The sequence below is a fragment of the Mastigoproctus giganteus genome, chromosome 7 (assembly GCF_048544385.1).
Source record: "Mastigoproctus giganteus isolate SK-2022 chromosome 7, ASM4854438v1, whole genome shotgun sequence".
Classification (NCBI taxonomy): Eukaryota; Metazoa; Arthropoda; class Arachnida; order Uropygi; family Thelyphonidae; genus Mastigoproctus; species Mastigoproctus giganteus.
The window spans coordinates 140,090,877-140,108,534 of NC_143581.1; the positions used below are offsets into that span (position 1 = coordinate 140,090,877).

Consider the following 17,658-nt stretch of genomic DNA (forward strand, 5'->3'; position numbering starts at 1 on the left):
ATATTATATGTATTAATATCCTTGTATTTGGTTAAATCAATCCAGCCAACTGTTGTCACATACAAAATTGTTGTGTCCAAATTGTTTAGCAAATTTTTCTGCTTGGGCCTTCAAGGTCGGACCATCTATTGAAAAGCCAGCACTTTTGTATAGTGAACCATTGAAGCGATGCTTCATCAGCATTTGTCACCTCTTTTCTAAAGGTTTTTTTCCTCCTGGTTATGTTCTTTTCCAGTGCCAATATGTAAACATGTTTATTCTTCCACAATGCCATTACTGTTGAAGAAGACAAAAAAAAAACCTTTTTACACACTTTTTTTTTACAACACATTACTCACGAATAATTTCAATGACTTTTTCACAAATTGAGAGACACTTTCTTTTGTTAGCAGACATGTTTCCAAAGGAAAGGTTCGTTTCTAACTGCTTTTATTTTCAAATGACAGTAAAGTGATCTACATACAAAGTTCTTAGAAGTCCCAAAATAAATTTATGGTTCAGTGAATACAAGACAATCTGTAAATAGGGTAATGCAACAAGCAGAATGCCAGTGCACTATTGTATAGCCCCTGTCTCTGAAAGAACAAAGTCCTAAACCGGCCGCTAATCCGATGCGATGCAGGTGGTCATAAAAGCTAAGTTGCCCTTTCATTTTCGTCTATTCTAAGAATTGGGTATTTTCGACTACCCCGAGCAATTAAGAATGTTTACAGTTACCAAAATTTGTACTGTATATTGTGTAGGATGCTCGTTATAACAGTGAGCAATTGTACGGGAATATATGTAGATTAAAATCATTATGGCTCGTTACAGCTGTTATCTCATTATTTCTGTGCTCGTTATAACCAAGTTTGACTGTATTTATTGCAGGCAGGTGGTAAGACAGGTGGATAAAAACTAAGTTAATAAAACACTGCTTTTGTTCAGTCTGGCTTTTTATCCTTTGGAGACATCTGAAGTTTTGGATTAAATCTGTTAAAAACTGTGTACTCAAATTTTTAGTTTCATGTTTTTAGAAAAGTGTACAGAGTATTCAAGAACATACAGTATCATATGCAAATATGAAGAGAAATACATTTCAAAAATATCCTTCACATGGATGGAAATGGTTAAATAGCTACTTTGTGATATTTTAAGTTGTAGCAGCTGTGTTTAGTAAATATTAAAAAAAATGCATAATTTTTTTTTTTTTTTTTTTTAACAGACATAGCAATCCATTTACAGTTCTGGGGCTCCAGCTGGTCATAACCTGTTTCTGCTGAAATCTACTGTTTAAAATATATATTCAGAAATAAATTCTTATGACTTTTCTTTTTCATTAATATACTTAAAATGGATGGAATGAGTTAGTTACTGTAAAGCTATTTGCTACATTTATCTGCAAAAGAAAATTTTTAATGATTATTATGAAAATATAAATCCTGTTTATTATTATTATATATATATTTTTTTCATTTATTTATAGTTCACTTCTGTCAAGTATTCAAATGTTAGCCACCCCCCCCCAGGACTGGTCAATAGTATCTGTATTTAAATGAAATTCAGTTATTTAAGCCTTGTATAAATCAATATGTCAGAAATGAAAAGATGTGTAATCTGTATAATTATTTAATAAAATATCCAAATTTAAAGTTTGTAATCTTTCCCTCGAGTTTAGTTTTTTCAAAGAAAAGACATGTTAACTTTTATACTTATTATATAAAAAAAATTTATTCCAAAGTATTCTGAATACAGGCTGGCCTCGATATGCATGATTAATTTGTCCCTTGAGTGCATCGCAAAACAGAAACGTGTTAATCAAATATAATAATAAATAGGAAAAATTATAATTGATCTGTGACCTTCAGAAATGTCCATAAAAATTTTTAAAAATGCCTTTTAAATAACTTTTTAACTGTATACCATGTAAAAGATAATAAAAATAATTATAGAATTAAATGTTTATTGCATAAAATACATAATGAAGAAACTAACTATTTGCTACGGAAATATTTGAACAGTATTGGCTTTCTTTTGTGCATCATACAATTTCTGATAGCTGACAACATGCTTCTCTAGGCCCTGGCAAAATAATATGCTTCTTTTGATGTTAGGATCAACATCCATTACCTTTTGTTTGAGGTTCTTCATGATGTAAAAGATTTTGCTTAGTTCTTTTACCGTTATCTCCTTTGTGGTGACATTTTCATCTGGCTCACACACTTTTTCTTCAGCTTCTTTGTATGCATGCTGTTACTCTATTTGAAGGAGATCGTTGTCACATACCTGTTCTGAATGAAAATTCAGTGAGTCGAATGTTAGCCCTATCCAAGCCTATAAAACCAAGGTCATTACCAATATTAGTTAGGTCTTCAATAACTTTTTGAACTGCATCCTTGCAGTAAAATCATTTCTGCAATAGGTTAAAAGATGCTTCCAAATTGCTCTCATATTGCTGGCGGTCACTTCTTTCCATGCTGCATGAATGTTTTCAGTGGCCACTCGTATGTTATATTTTTTCCAAAATTCTGGTACAGAATTGCATTGTCTCCTGTTGTAGCTTCAAGTGCCTGTGCAAATGCTCTACAGAGATAGTAAGCCTTTAAAGTTGCAATCGTCCCTTGGTCCATTGGTTGCAATGATGAAATCGTATTTGCCGGTAAAAAAACATCTTTCACATTTTCATTTAAGTTGCCAAGTGCAGAAAGATGTCCAGGTGCATTATCTACAAGCAACAGAGCTTTAAAAGTAAGATTATTTTTCTTGCAATAGACTCCAACTGTAAACCAGTCTTCAAATAGGGCTTTGGTCATCCGTGCTTTTTTATTTGAACACAAAATGACTGGGAGTTTGCTGGCTGTATCCTTTTAAAGCCCTAGGATTTTGTGTACGGTGTACACAAGCATAGGCTTCCATTTAAAATCACCTTCAGCATTACTTCCTAATAAAAGCATTAGTCGATCTTTTGAGACTTTATACCCAGGTTGTGATGTTTTAGTTGGTATCCATTTACAAAATAGGCCCTTTTCGTTTACATTACATATTTGCAGATCATTGTATTCACCATCCTGAATGTTTTTTTTGCAATTCTGCAGGAAATTTGGCTGCAGCATCTTCACCAGCACTAGCAGCTTCCTCTGTTACTTTAACATTATTGCAGCCTGCTCGATTTTTGAAACATTCAAACCACCCTGAACTATCAACAAATGTTTGTCTCCCCTTGATATTTTGTTTCTTTGAGCTTAGTAAAAGTGTTAATAGCTTTGCTTGAATATTGTCCGTAGATAATAGAATTCTTTTTTGATTACAATCTTCTATCCAAATTGATAAGACTTTCCATTTCAATCATTATTGGAGGTGTTTCTGGTATTTTGAAAAAAAAAAAGTTGATGAAACTTTACCTTTATTTTTATATTCGTCCTTACAATTCAAGATAATTCATACCTTATCCTAGATCTCTTAATTTTCACATGGTTTGATCCACTTTCATGATTTTTAATAACTTCAAGTTTTTCAGCTAAAGTAATAACTTTTCGGTTTTTTTATTGCAACCACATTAGTTTTCACTCTCTTTTATCCATAATTAAACAGGCGTAGAAAATTAGAATTTTTAAATGCATCTGCACATGACTTTATTAGTGAGAGACAAACAAGTAATGTGTTTCTAGTGGTTGATGGAACACACTGAGGTGGGCAGCAGGCAAACGCTTATTGGCTGTCAGACTCTTAGTGTGCAATTCGAATCTTTTTCAACTATCACATAAAAAAAGAAATTTGCATGGCATAAAGAAAAGTGGTATAATTTTTTCAAATAGCTGTAACTGAAAAATGCATTAATCGAACTTGCATTATGCAAGGTCTGGCTGTATTATTAAATTGAAATCAACAGTGATGTTTTGTACAATCAAGACTTATTAGCAAATTAAAAGCAATATAATTTAAAATTATATATTTGTTACATTCTTCTCTTCCAGGTTTCAGATGAACAGTTCATAAATATAACAGTAAACAGATCCAGTATCTATCTATCTGGTGCACTTTGGCCATAGTTGCCGATGTGCCTAATAAATCCCTAAACCAACAACAGTTGGCATCCATAAACATATCAAATTTGTGTTTGTTTTATTGTACGAACATACACTGGTGTGCAAAACTTAAGGACCAACACTATTTCTAGAGTGTTGGTCCTTAAGTTTTGCACACAGCCTGTGGCAATTTGCATAACCGTAGCCATTCAGTAGAAAGCTGGTGCACGTGCAAAAATTTGAATCGTAATGAGAAGGCTCACATAACAGATAAAAGCAGCACTTCAACAGTTACGTGCAAATTACCGAATGGTGAGCACAATTGTTACAGATGTTCGATTGGTTTCATACAGTGCTACAGACAATGAAATGGGCAATTGACATCTGGATGACTTTACCCAGGGTCGAATAATTGGGAAGGTCGAAGTGCGACTCCACAGTTCGGTATCACCCATAGCATTGTCTCGTGTGTGGTCGGCCTTCAGAACGACAGGTACATCTTTTCGAAGGACCAGTGGTAGTTGTCCACGAAAAACAACGCCCAATGATGACTGCTATATATTCCTACAGACCAAGAGGGACTGACACCAGATGGCAGGATCCATTGAAAACCAGCTGCACAGGACGCAGTTTACTTTACTTTGGCCAGGAGACTCCACAGAGGTGGACTGTTTGCCTGATGGCCAGTGCACTGTGTTCCTTTAACACCTGCCCATCAGAGACACAGTTTACAGTGGTGCATCGAACACAAGGACTGGACTGCAGCGCAATGGGGTAAGGCACTCTTTACTGATGAGAGTATATTCGGTCTCAATGGCGATTCTGGACATCAGCTAATCTGGTGAGAGGTTGGCACACAGTATCACTCTGCAAACATCACTGAAAGGGATCAATATGGCAGTCGAGGTGTTCTTGTCTTATCTTTGATCGACATACACAACTCCAGATAGTGGAAGGCGGTACTGTAACTGGTGCACATTACTGCACTGAGGTAATATTCCCCATGAAGCCATTGGCCCCAAGTTCATGTTTATGGATGATAACGCCACACCCCATCACACTTTATAGTTTGTGTAAAATGTGCTAAAAAAAACAAGTAAACAGTTCATCGTTTTCGATGTGAAGAAAATCAGCTCTCCTCTCCACTAACAATTTTCTTTGATAGATACTACAGATATATCAATTTTATCATTTATTAACAAAATCAAAATATTTACAGTACTAGGGAAACTTATGCAAAAGCATACTGCACATCACTTGAAGTACATTCTGTTTTGTGTTTACCAGCATTTGAGTGAGATAATGACTGTGACTGAAACCATGACTGCTTATTTAGTTCTTTTGCTGCATGGTGAAGTTTCTCTACAAAATCTGGAACTCCTAGAAGAAAAATGAACCTTGGTAAAATTATTAGCAACAATTCTTTTGGCTCAAAGGCATGTGCTAATAATTTCTGAATTTTGCTTACACTGAATAGACAGAAATCATACCTACCTAGTAACAGGTCGGCCCACCTTTCACCCGGATAAGGGCAGTCACACGGCAAGGCATTAATTTCACTAGTTCACGAAGGCATTTCATCTGTGCTTGCTACACCACTGTCCATAATTGTCGCATTCCTGGGTGGAGGATCCAAAGCTCGAATGGACCTTTCCACAGCATCCGTCTAGTGAACAGGGAGGCCATTCCATGGTGGTAAAATCTGCGGAATGCTCTTCGAACCATGTTCTAGTCAATGTGGGAAGACGCATGCACGATGACCATGAAGGATGCAGATGGGCTGCAAGAATGGGTGCATAGCTTTGTACAGTTTCCACCAGATACGCACCCTCCTGTCAGCTTGAAATAACTGGAAATGGAACTCATCAGACCAGGAGACCCATCTCCAATCCCCCAAGGCTGGTGTTCTTTTGCCCAGTTTAGATGTAGTCCTATGTCGTGTTAGCAATGGGACTATGGTGGGTCCTATTGCGGCTAATGTTCCTGATGGTCTTGGTGGAGATTTATGCCACTGTTGCTCTCCACCTGGCTGAAACAATGTGAGACATGTTGACAGCCATGTTCATTCTCCACCCACAGCACTATCCACGATGAGATGTTATTCCAGAAATGGCATATTCCTGAGCACTCTTATACTATCGAACAGGGATAGTGACCCCTGCATTGGGCACCCACTATCATTGTTGTTTCAAAGTCGATTAACTCAACATTTATCCATACTGAAATCGAATTACCATCTATATACCTGCCAAATGGTGGATTCGCCCACTAGCGAGATAGCTTCATGTTTTTTTCCAGGAACCCCATGAATTCTGTCCTTTCAGTGTATATTTGAATAGTAAAAAGTTTCAAATTTGTGAAAATATTTATGGGTTAGTATCAATAGTGCATTATCATTACGTCAAAGCTTAAATTTACAATTTCATTTAAGCAGGCCATTTTTTTTTTTTTTTTTTACTTATGAAAAATGATCTGTTAGTGATATTGTAAATTTAAACTTTCAGTTGCTCTTTTGTTGTTGCACAAAAAGAAACATTTTTGTGAAACAACAAAAAAATAATAGCTGAAAACTCCTTTAGAGACCAGTTCTAATTGTCAAATTAATCATATCAACTATCAAAGAAGAAATTGATATTTACACACAAAAAAAAAAACTTGTGCAAATAATGGTATAAATATCTGAATCGGCGGTCAGGTGGCAATATAACCAATATTGCCACCTGACCTGCAGGAGATATATCAATTCCTGCTAAAGTTTTATAGAGCAGTATGTAATAATCATGAATACAGCAATCTTCCTAAAATTACTTTTCATATTTAAAAATAACAGTGTATAATAAAAAGATGTTACAAGAGTCAACTTTCACATCATTGTAACTTTCACATCGCTGTTATACAGTATTTTGCATTATTGCTTTTTCACATCATTGTTATACAGTATTTTTGCATTATTGCTTGATTATTTCTTTTTCCCACAATGATCATAGGTTGCCTCCATGCGGTCTGGTCTTCAACAGCTTCTTCCAAGTTCTTGGTGTCAAGCCAGTGTGTTCTTTGCGAATCTCTTCTCTTTGTTCCACTGACCTTTCCTAAAAGTTCAAAGTTTTCTGGTGAGCAATATTGGAGTAGACCAAGTCTTTTCAGAGGTGGTGCCTTTACTAATTAAAACTCAGTGTTTAAAAATCTATATCTTTTCTGATAAGGTGATATTTTGCCTCATATTGCAACACTAATGAGAACTTAGCTTTGATGATCATTCCCAATTTTGATGTTTCCTTATTTCACTGCATCTCCTGCCTGTGGATTTCTGTTTGGATTTTGAATTTCACATCAACTGATTTTGATTGCTTCATGAAAAATAACTGAGTCAGGACTTGGCTGTCAAGAGCAAGCCACCAGAAAGAGTAGATCTGAATTCATCTTTTATTTTTCTCACTTGGCTGAATATTCTCTCATACTCAAATTACTATGAGAAAGTGTTTAAAATGGCAAGTATAACTCAGTCAATATTATATTTCAAGCCTACTGGTGCACTTGTCAGTTCCCCAACCAAGGACCACTGTAAAACAATTCTTTCTTCTTTCATAACAGAATCTGGCAGGTTCTGACACCAAAACTGATGTTGCAAAACATCTATTGCTTCAGCTTTAATGATGCTAAGAAATGTGGAAACCTGACTACAAAAAAATTTCAAAATCAAAGCATTGTCAATTAATGAAGTTTACGCTTCCTTGATATTTAAAAGAACATTTTTTAATGGGAACTTATGCACCATGTCTTCCCATGCAGAAATAAAGTACTTGCTCAATGAATAAGTCATAATCATCCATCTGGTTTAGTCTGCTATTGTAATCAACTTCCAAAATGGAAGTGAAATAACTGAAAACTTGTTATAAAAAATTGCACATGGCATTCTTCAACATGATTAGCAGTAATGACTGTAGTACATAGATGTGAATACATTGGATTAAATGCAGTGTTTAGATTTTCAAATGTCGACATAGAATTTAAAATAAATATGCACATTGCTTTATTTGAGTCAGAAGAGAGGAACATGAACAGACCTGCTAATGATATTAACATAATGATATCATGTTTAACGACTCAATCTACCAGCAGATACATGGCACAGCCATGGGTTCCCCTGTCAGCTCTGTCACAGCAAACATTGTGATGGAGGAGTTAGAGGGACGTGCGTTTCCACACGCGCCAGATCACATCGCCTTTTGGTGTCGTTATGTAGACGATGTGTTCGTTGTCATCCCTAGAGACTCAAGGTCAACTGACTCCTAACCCACCTCAACTCACTATCGCCCTTCATAAAGTTTACGATTGAGCTGGAGTCGAACAACTCTATACCATACCTAGATACACTTGTCCGGCGTGAAGACACATGCTTGAAGACAACAGTTTATCGCAAACCTATGTGTGCTGGCCAATTTACCAACTTCTGGTCAGCACACACGCGGGGCCACCTCCTCTCCACTGCCCGAACCTTGCTAACTCGTGCCTGGACACACTCCAGCTCCGCAGATGAGAGACGCAAAGAGATTACCAGAGTCAAAGTAGACCTTACGAAGTGTGGCTATCCCATCGAAGTCCTTGACAGGTGTGATCTACAGGCACGCGACAACGTGACGACCAACAGCAACGCCAACAGTGACGAGTCATCATCCACAAGGGCATTTATCCCATACTACCCCAACCTGTCACAACAGATCGGTAGAATCCTAAAATCATATGGGATAAAATGCGTCCAACTCCCAGGCAAGAAACTGAAATGTAAAAACACCCGTCCCCACTCTTCTACAGAGCAGTTTGGTCTATTGCATCTCTTGCCGTGACTGCACCAGCTGCTACTTTGGAGAGACTGGACGTCGACTCGAGAAACGTCTCTCAGAACATAAAAGGGCGATCCGTTTGGCAGATGTAGAACAGTCAGCTATCGCTGAGCATGTCTGAACAACACACCACGACATCGACCCACACCGCAATGTCGTGGTTGTGGACAGGTCCCACCATTACCTAAAGCACCTGGTTGGAATCGTTAAATATAAAATGCTCGGATGCCTCTTTGAACAGGAACAGTGGTTGCCAAGTTAGCCTCATCACAGAGGCAGTAATTCTATCCATAGACAAAAGCTGGTCACGTCACCACCATATGTCACAGCCACAAACATCAACAAACAATTAACCACGCACCATCCTGGCAGTGCACATCTCTATTCCAACTGCCATTCATGTATTCAATCTGAAGAAGGTTGCCTTCCAGCCGAAAGCTTATTAATTGTAATTATGTTTAGTTTGCTCTGAGAAACAAAATAAATTTTCGTAATGAATCCAGAGCACGTAGGCCTTTTTTACTATGCTTTCAGATTGATTCATTTTCTGAACAATGTTGTAACCTATAGTCATCTTTCGATGTTGACAATTAGAGCAAGCTGCTTTGAATTTCGCAAATTTTTTTGTTACAAAAAGGTCACCACTATGGATAGCACTGGAACCACTTCAATTAATACCATCTGTAGTAATTTAAAATGCCCATTTTTTTCAAAGCATTAACTACCCAATCTGTGCATTTTTATTAACAATGCCTGGTTTTTTTTTTTTTTTTTTTTTTGATATTTCACTATAGGGAAACATTTCTGTACATCTGCATGATTTGCACAACCCAGGAAAAGCTTATGTTCTATGACAAAATATACAAATAAACATTTGGCACTCATAACACACCGTCCCTATGATATGCTACATCTGTTTATTGTATTTCTACTTTGTAATATAGGCTGACTGCACTTTGTGGCCAGTTTTTTAAAGAAAATTAACAAACCCAGGGTCCTGAGCTGGATATCATCATTCTTCTTTTTCTTGGTGATTCTGTTCTACTTCTCTCTCTCTCTCACACTCAGGGTAATTTAGAAATTTTTTTTGGCTGGTGCAGCATAAGCCTCAGGCTTCCTTGCACCACATGGCTAATAATAAAATAAACAGAAATTTGGAGAATTTTTAAAAATTCCAATTTTAACATGGTTTACTATTTAAAAACTCTTTATAACCAACTATATATATGATGGAGAAGAGGTCAAAATGAGTAAAAATGGATTCTCTGTTGTAAATGTTGAAATCTTTGATCACAAACATGCATACGAGGCATCTTCGTGCAAAGTTTTATTGGCTTTCCTCCACAAAAAAATAAAAATAATTATAGACAGTTATTTTAATATATTTCTATATTTAATAAACACAAAATCCATTTTGGAATTTAAAAAAAAAAATTTTTTTTTTTCAAATAGGAGGGGGAAAAAATGCGCCTTTTTACAAAATGTTTATCATTCTGTTTCTTATATGATTTATAGTTTAAAACAAATTTTAAGTGATAATGTGGCTGGCAACTTTTTAGTAATGCAGGGTGATTCTAAATTATTGTCAGTGTTTCCGTGGCCTATAATTTTCAAACCAGAAACAAAATAAAACTGCAACTCAAAAAGTTTTATTTGGCAATGCTGTACTCGCTGCATTGATGGCTGGGAGATATTGACGGCATTACTTCGAAATGGTGACTGTTTTCGAGAAGGCAATGTGTGTACTTTGGTTTTTTGAAACAAAGTCCGTTATCACAACGCAACATCTTTACAGAACTCAGTATGGAAAAGATAATGCTATCCAACATTGGTTAAAGCAATTTCAAGAGATTGGTAGTGTTCTGCACCGAAAAAGAGCAGGAAGACCCGAGTACTTCGCAGGAAGATGTTGATTGAATTCATGAAGCATTTTGTCGAAGCCCGCAAAATTCAACTAGACAAGCTTCTGTACAGTTAGGTATACCACAAATGACCGGAAGGTTGTTCATAACTGCCTTCACCTCCAAGCCGGCTACAAACTTAGAGATTTAGTGATGAAGCAACGTTTTACGTATCAGGGAGGGTAAATTGTCATAACTGCAGAATATGGGGATCAGAGAACCCTTACGCCATTCGAGAATTTGAAAGATAGTCCAAAGGTTAGGTTAGGTTAATTTGTCCAATGTCTGGTGTGCTTTGTCATGTTTGGAAGTTTTGGGCCCTTTTTCTTTGTGGAAAAAAACAGTGACAGCGGTGACCTATCTGAACATGCTATAGCTGTATCTACTACCCCAGCGGAAAATCATCAGTCAAATGTGGTGTTCCAGCAAGATGGTGCACCGCCACATTTGGCTCTTATTGTCCAAGAATTTTTTTACATGCGTTTTCCTGGGTGCTGGGTTGGGCGAGGTGGACCGATTCCATGGCCTCCATGCTCAACTGATCTTACGCTGCTTGATTTCTTCCTGTGGGGATACGTGAAGGACATTTTGTGTACAAGAACCCTGTGACCTCCCTCCATGAACTGAAGCTCAGAACTTGTTGCTGCAGTCGAAACAGTTACACCGCAAATGCTGGGGGAAACTGAATATCGCTTGGCCATTTTACATGCCACGAAAAGCACACATGTTGAAGTTGCTTAGCATTATAGTATTGATTCTATAGGTAATAAAACTTTTTGAGTTACACTTTCATATTCTGTAAGCAGTTTTATTTTGTTGTTTCCGGTTTGAAAATTATAGGCCACGGAAACCCCGATAATAATTTTGAATCACCCTGTATTTATAGTAAAATACAAACAAAAATGAGAATGATCATTCTTGTCTTTAAATCTATTACCTAGTAGAGCACTGAGGACCAGCCATCCCTCTGTAAGACATAGATATACATTACATTTTTACACACCTTCAGCATATTAGCCATAGTAGTTTTAGACCTTATACTTTGGCATGAAAGCACAATCAGAGGATTTAGTTGTGCAACATTTTAAAAAATGTAAAAATATTTCTAATTTGAAGATTAAAACAATACCTGATGAAGCCATCCAATTATAAGCTGGAGTGGGGAATGCTGCTTGTGGATCATCAAAATATGTCAAGAGGTAGTCAAATCCATTCTGCATTATAAACAAATAATATATAGATATTGAAATAACTGTTTCTACTATTAGTTAAGATACTTTAAATGTTAGCAGTGTTGTTAACCCTTCCCATTTTATTTTTGGTATATAAAATAATGCATTTATTTTAATATTAATTGTATAACATCAACACAAAATTCTGCCCACGTTCATTAGAAATTAATATCAGATGAACCTATGAAAATTTATAATAACCACATGAAATTACATTGAAGTGCTATAAATTAAGGTATTGGCTGCAGTCGTGACCTGGTCTCTCAACATTTTCTTAGTTAAAATTCTCTGTTGTATATAGGTTCTTATTTACAAAACAGAAATTTAAAGTTATGCCATATTTAATTGTTTTTTAATTTCATGTTATGTACCATAAGCTAGGAGAATTTTACATGAGTGAGCTGAGAGAGAATTGTTTCATTGAGCATGAACCTACAATTTAAATGAGGATGAATTCTCAATGTAGTTTACCTGTCTACTTGAGGAAAAACCATCAGCAGCCATTATACTAGAATGACTATCTCAAAAGGTCAAGAAAAAGTTCCTGCCACTGGCAACAGGATTTAAAATTAGTTCTTCCTTTTAAAGTAGTGACAAGTAACAAACTCACTACACCATAGAGGATTTGCATTCTGCTTTAAAACTTCATACTTCTCATTTTTAAACGCTTCAGCATTTTATTAATTTACACACACACACAAAATTGGGAACACTGGCTTTAAGAATTTTATAGTTGGATGAGCATTACTCTTATACACTATACAATGAAGTGCTGTAATGTGAAGTTAAACTTCTTAATCACATCAATGTGTATACTATACTTTATTTCATTTGGCTTATTAATACACTTATTTTTAAAAGTATTTAAAGCTTCTTATCATTGAAAACTTAACAGTGTTGCTTTTTTTACGAAAAATTGTTGCAGTGCCAAGATTATACTATTTCAAGATTACATTAGCATTTTCACCTTTTTCTATTTCACAAATATCCAATTTCTTTTTCAAGGCAATTAAAACATTCTACATTTTTCACCAGCTTCCTGGTCTCTTTTGGACACCTTAATGGATGGATGGGTTATGAACAGGATGATATTACCACCCTTACTCGAATAACGATATTTTAATAGTGGTGGCTAGATAAAGGAGGATGACTTCTCATCCTCCTTTATACAGTAAATACAGTATTTTCCAAGTGAATTAATAATACTGAATATTATTTAATTCACAAGTCTCTGCTTCTCAGTAGGCAGGTAGTGGTATAACTGTTATATATATATATGATTTTAAAATGTGCCAGTTGCATGAGCTTTCCACATGGATGGATGAGAGATAATTGTGCTTTTACAGCGTCTCTTAACATGGAATTGATGTAGTCAAATTCCAATAAATTTTATTATGAAAGTATCCTGTTATAATAACACCCAGGCCAAAAGTATTTGAAAATAATAATAAAAAAAATCTAGAATATTAAATTACAAACATTTATATGTATGCAACCCAAGTTTCAGAGTGATATCTTAAATATTATTATTATTGATTTATTTTTCTCCTTTGAGATTTTTTTTTCTGCCCTGTGACGGGTACTGCTACAAGTGCATGCGGTGTGCCTGGTTACTATTCTTATTATTGTTGAAAGAGTTGGCTTATGCATGGATACTGCTGTTGGATCATTTCTACTACCCAGGTAGTATGAATGCATCATTTAATTCACAATATGAGATATAATTAAACGATGCATTCATATTTGGGCAGTAGAAATGATGCAAGTACAGTATCCATGCATAAACCAACTCTTTCATACTCTAATACATTTAGTCAAGGAATTCTCTTACATGACAGTAAGTTCAGGAATGCTGTTCAAAATCAAATCGCATTCAGGATTGCTGCTTTGTGGAATCCCATGTAAGTGTTCTCTGGGAGGCCTCTTTGGCACTGTGCCAGTGATTTACAGTGATCAGGATAGTCATTACTTGTTCCATATGCAACATTTCTTTTGACTTCCTGTCTTAGGTCTATGTATTTCCTGATCTTTTCCTCAGGTTTTCTGGAGGTTGCTGGTGTTTGGCACCGCTATGTAGATCAAGTAAATAGCCATTTCCTCCTTATCGATGAGGGTTATGTCTGGTCTGTTGTGCACGACTGTCTCATTTATAATTATAGTGTGGTTCCAGTATAGTTTGCGAGCAGGTGTTTCTAGTAGTGGCTCAATCTTGTAATACTGTACACTCCCTTTGATTGACTGGTATTTTTGTGCTAGCTTCTGATTTATTATCCTGGTCATGTCTGTGAATGTACTCTTCTAATTACACCATTATGAAGAATATCCATTAATCACAATCTTCTGCCTGCATACACCCTGCAATCCATCTTAGAATGTTACCAGTAATCCCAACTTGCTCATGCTTATGAGGTTACTGTATAAGCTTGTGCAAATTATTCCCTAATTCCAGCTCATGAGAAACTGTGTCAAAATAGCTTACTAAAGTTAAACATGATTTTCTCCCTTCAGAATGCCATCTATCTAAATGTTCCTGGATTGCACTCTTAATTATTGCCCCTCTAAGATTTTTCCTACCACCGAAGTCAGACTAACCGATTTTACCAACTTCACTCCTAGAACTGCTTTTATATATTTACGATATATTGGCACTTCTCCTATCCAAAGGAATCTCCCCTGCGAGTCCAGAGATGGCCTCATAATTAACCTCAGTGGTTCAATATGGCACTCTTCACTTACAACTACAGGGTCTATGCCAATAACTCCAGAAGCCTTACTTGATTTTATGCTCAAAAGGTTTTCTAATAATCATCTGTAAATACGACACCACAAATTTACATGGCTCAGCCTCTTCTGAGCATGAAGGGACTTTCTTCAGTAAAGACCAATGCAAAGCACCTATTCACCTCATCTGCAACATCAGCTGGGTTATCCAGGGCACAAAGTCCTTTCTTCTTTGCTGTATTCATATACAAGAAAAATTCCTTATCCCCATTCTTTGCTCTCTTAGCAAGAGCTTTCTGATATGCAGTCTTGGCCTCCCTAACCTTATTTGTACTACTTATTACATATAAACGTCAGTACTTTTCGTCACTCTGTAACTATCCCACGCTATCCTTTTCTGCTACAGCTGACCGGCTAGCTCCGTAGCAATCCATTTCAGCATCCTCCTCCTGCAATATTTTCTTAAAGGTATGTATGCATTCGTGGCTTCTATAATTAAAATACATTTGCCATCCCTTGGCAATAAAGTTAAAATCCATGACTTTAATTACTGCAACAACTTTCTTCATCTTCCAATTGACAATTGCATGATCTGACAATGGTTCCTGTACTTTAAGCCCTGTAATGTCATCTGATTCATTAGTAATGATGAGGGCAAAAATATTCTCTCCCCTAGTACTTTCTCTAACATGCTAGTATACAAATAATAATCTAGCCTATTTTAAAAAAAATTTCCCCAGGGTAAGTTGCCCCCCACTCAATGTAATCAATCTGGGGCAGATTAAAGTCACCCATAGTAAGACATTCACACTTGCCTGCCCATTCCATCTGCATGTGGAAACTCTCATCATACTCTTAGCAATCTTGTGGTCTGTAGATTACTCCCACTCTCATTATTCCTTTGCTTCCAACTAACTCACACCAGATTCTATTCTCTCAGACATAACTTCAGACTGAGCAGAAACTCTTTTTGTGCTCAGTCTGAGTGCAAAATGTGATAAAACTACCTTGCAACCCTCAATCACTGGGATCCTCTTTTCACAGGTCATAGCACACACTCTGGATTCCTATGATGTACTGTGACCAGTGATGTTAATCTGGAGGACTAGCAGTATCACTGTGAGGTTCCCCCTCAATGTCTATGATTCATGAACTTACAAAAATTTCGTATATTTTAAACAAGATGTCTTTATGGCAGTGACAGATATACGCATGCACACAGGTCATTCAAATAAAAACCACAAAAATTAAATAAGTTGTATTTTACAAACAACATGGAACCTGCATGCTAATCTTCAATATAGTATCCATTACATTCCATACACTTCCTCAATTCCTCAGAAGTTTTGTGGTTGGTGCTGAAGCTACTCAGTGCACTGCTGTCTTGATATCTTCATCTGATAAGAAGCAACATCCTCTTAAAGCATCTTTTAGTTATCAAGATTGGTGATAATTACACAGAGAAAGTCTGAAATACAGAGGATGAAATAATATCTCAACCTTCACCTCCCGTATCTCGTTTACCTTAGAACGGGCAGTGTGAGGTATGCTGCAGGAACACAACCAAGGATAGCAAAACACTGCTTTCAAACTGCTGGCTTAAATTAGATCAAAAGTGCATGTATTTGTCACTCATCACTGTTTCTCTTCTCTCGAAAATGTTCCAGAATCATTCATTTACAATCACAGAATATAAGATGGTAATGACACTTTCCCAGCTGGTGCTTGAGCATGGACTTTCTTCAGTCAAGGTGAGGCTGTATGGCACCACTGAACTCAAGCATTTGCTTTCATGTTTACACACAAAACCAAATGCTTCTCAGAACACAGGATTCATCTCCTATGTGTTCTAACTGCAGTTCTCATGCAGTTTTTTGAAAGTGCAACTCCTCACCAATGATAGTATGCACTGAAACAACACTAATCTTGCACACCATGACAATTTCTTTGGTAATAATGTCTTCCTTCATCTTATCAGTTTTTCCAATGTCACTATGCCATCTGGTGACATGACATGCTTGCACTGGTCAGGGAGAATCCTCAACACTTTCAATACTATTCTTAACTTATACACCTAATCATAAATCTACATTGATTTGTGCATGCTTTGCCATAATGAGCCAACATTCTGCAATAAATTTCAGCAGATTTTTATTCCTTTAGCATCCAAAATTTGGATTACAGATTGCACTGCTACCTTAGTGCAGTGATTCTCAAACTACCAAGATTTACGGACCCCTACATATATATACATGTGCGCACACTGGGTTTTCTGAAAAGAAAATTTAAAGTTTTACTTGTGAAACAACTCAACTTTATTCTTATACAAATAAATTATAATAACTTTATTTATCATCTATTTGCTATACATAGAATGAATAATTTGAAATATGTATACAATTATATACAATATGTGTATGTATACAAGTGTATACAATTATATATACTAATCGTATCAAAAATAACGAAATTCGATGTGATTCTATCAGTATATTTTTTAATAAAATAAGAACATATTACTTGATACCTTCTGAACATTCTGCGGACCCTCTGGAACTGGTCTACAGACCCCAGTTTGAGAAACGCTGCCTTAGTGCATGACTGTAAGGGTATGGCCATCTTTAAAACTGGCCATTTACAAATAATGCAGATAATGGCATGTGAGCATTCAGTTTTTGCAGTTTTCATTTGAATGACCTTTGTGTATACATGTATACAGATGTGCATAGTAGCAACACCCAATAAATTTACACTGCATTATGCTGATACTACATTTAAACAAGTTAATTGGTAGAGAACATGGTTTTATGGACCAGTGATTGTGAAAACATGGGTTAAACCTCTTAAACCTAAACTTGATTAGATCTTGTGTGGTCATACTGTAGTCATAAAAAAAAGCCAAAAAAAAAAAGCTGTATATTGTATTTCGGTATTATAACTTATTGCACACAGTACTGTG

The 17,658-nt window shown here is 36.1% G+C and overlaps 2 protein-coding genes across 4 annotated transcripts in view; one reads left to right on the plus strand and one right to left on the minus strand.

Annotated features, from left to right (window-relative positions):
• The window catches only part of LOC150083226 (V-type proton ATPase subunit e 2-like), a 122,070-nt gene extending 120,439 nt beyond the window's left edge, over positions 1–1,631 (plus strand). The window contains exon 4 of one of the 2 annotated variants that reach the window (XM_090377121.1): positions 1,205–1,275. The gene's annotated coding sequence lies outside the window, so the exon portion shown is untranslated. Of the gene's footprint in view, positions 1–1,204; positions 1,276–1,465 lie in introns of those variants that run through there. The other variant, XM_090377120.1, reaches the window with a different exon arrangement.
• A 3,601-nt stretch (positions 1,632–5,232) lies between these two features.
• Positions 5,233–17,658, minus strand: part of LOC150083227 (stAR-related lipid transfer protein 7, mitochondrial-like) — a 109,755-nt gene continuing 97,329 nt past the window's right edge. For both annotated transcript variants that reach the window (XM_090377123.1, XM_090377122.1), the window contains 2 exons: positions 11,876–11,960; positions 5,233–5,384 (listed from right to left, as the gene is read on the minus strand). In XM_090377123.1, coding sequence (XP_090233249.1) covers positions 5,236–5,384; positions 11,876–11,960 — 234 coding nt within the window. In that variant the 3' untranslated portion in view covers positions 5,233–5,235. The remainder of the gene's footprint in view (positions 5,385–11,875; positions 11,961–17,658) is intronic.